The sequence below is a fragment of the Myotis davidii genome, unplaced genomic scaffold, assembly GCF_000327345.1.
Source record: "Myotis davidii unplaced genomic scaffold, ASM32734v1 scaffold609, whole genome shotgun sequence".
Taxonomy (NCBI): Eukaryota; Metazoa; Chordata; class Mammalia; order Chiroptera; family Vespertilionidae; genus Myotis; species Myotis davidii.
Window position 1 is genome coordinate 1,613,545 of NW_006300164.1, and position 1,766 is coordinate 1,615,310.

Here is a 1,766-nt window from a genome sequence, read left to right on the forward strand (position 1 = left end):
CCTGGGCTGGGAGGGGTCACGCGGTTACCTCGCTCCCGGGCGGCTGCCTCGCAGGACACGCTGGGCACGTCGCAGTAGAGGCCGGTCCAGCCGCTGTGGCACTCGCAGCGGTACAGGACGTTGGTCTGCGAGCACTTGCCGCCGTTCTTGCAGGGCGAGGAGTCACACCAGCGCACCAGGTTCTGGGGGCGCAGGGCAGCGTTCATACCCCCCTCCCGGCCACGCAGCCCACGCGCACCAGGAAACCTCACGCCCATCCCACAGCGGTGGAGACTGAGGCCCGCGGGCTCCCACTGCTCAGGGGCAGCCTGGGACTGGGCGGGGCCTCTCTCTCTCTCTCTCTCTCTCTCCCCCACTCCCCCTGCCCCAGCAAATCCAGACCCCTTTCCTCCAAGGAAGGTCTTGTATCAGTAGACACTTTCGCTGGGAGTTTTTGTAATTGGTATTTCATGTGAAAATCTCCTCGGGAAGGTCAACCATTAATAGTTTTGTATATTTCCTATAAAAACATGAACTTTTAATAATCCTTCCTCAGCTACCCTAGCCAGTTTGGCTCAGTGGATAAAGCACTGGCCTGTGGACTGAAGGGTCCCGGGTTTGATTCTGGGTCAGGGCACAGGCCCAGGTTGCAGGCTTGATCCCCAGTGGGGGGCGTGCAGGAGGCAGCCGATCAGTGATTCTCTCTCATCATTGATGTTTCTCTCTCCCTCTCCCTTCCTCTCTGGAATAAGGATATATTAAAGCAAAACAAAAAATCCTGTACAACCAATCTTCGCCTGCATCACCTGGTCTCGGCGCTCCCCACAAACCTCTGCTCCCTGACCTGGATGACCGCCCGTCCAGCACCTCTGCTTCCTCCGGGGGCAGCACAGGCCAGGCCAGGGCCAGGCTGGCCATCCAGACCCCCAGGAGCACGTGCCTGCGGGCACCCAGCCCCGCAGCCAGGCTCTTCTCCCCTTGGGCCGCCGGGAGCGGGCCCAGCGGCTCCCTTCTCCTCACTCACCTGGCAGTTGAGGCCGGTGTAGCCCAGCGGGCAGGTGCACTTGTAGGTGCCGTAGCTGTCCTGGCAGGTGCCGCCGTGCAGGCAGGGCCGCGAGTCGCACTCGTTGATGTCGTGCTCACAGTAGCTGCCCGTGAAGCCAGGCGGGCACAGGCAGGTGAAGGAGTCGATGCCATCCACGCAGGTGCCGCCATTGAAGCAGGAGCTGCAGGTGGGCAGGCGCCGGAGGGTGACTGGGGCGTAGGACCTGCCACGCTGGCTTAGACCGTGGCCACGGGGGCCTGACGGACACACCGGGCCAGCAGCAGCCTGACGAACCTCACGGAGGCCCACGGCAGCCTCAGGGAGCCCCTGACACAGGACTGGGGGCCTCAGACTCACAAACCCCATTACACCCCCTCCTTTTCCTCTGCCTTCCTTACAGCTCATCCTGAGGGGAGCTTTCTAACACTCCGGGGTTAAGGGAAAAACAAGAGGAACATCAGAGCTCATGTAGATAACACAGGAGACGGGAACGAAGACATTTAGTGCGAGCTTCCCGGCAGCCAAGGTAAAAAAGGAAACAAGATGAGTTCCACGTTCTCCTTGTCTGGAAGGAGGCTCACCAGCTCTTAAACCACCAGGGTCCCTGGCTCCTGCCTCGCCACCTGACCATGGCCCTCTAACGAGGAGCCCTGCAGGACAGGAGCGGTCCGGCTCCGCTTGGCCAGCTCTGCGTGACGGGTGGACGCCTGCCCGGGGACCAGGCTGCCAGGCCCCGTGCGCA

General features: G+C 61.8%; 1 protein-coding gene across 1 annotated transcript in view; it reads right to left on the reverse strand.

Moving 5' to 3' along the window:
* The window catches only part of NOTCH1 (notch 1), a 76,614-nt gene that overhangs the window by 11,908 nt on the left and 62,940 nt on the right, over window positions 1–1,766 (reverse strand). Inside the window, exons 17-18 of the mRNA XM_015572360.1 lie at window positions 1,004–1,440; window positions 16–182 (exon numbers count right to left, since the gene is read on the reverse strand). Coding sequence (XP_015427846.1) covers window positions 16–182; window positions 1,004–1,440 — 604 coding nt within the window. The remainder of the gene's footprint in view (window positions 1–15; window positions 183–1,003; window positions 1,441–1,766) is intronic.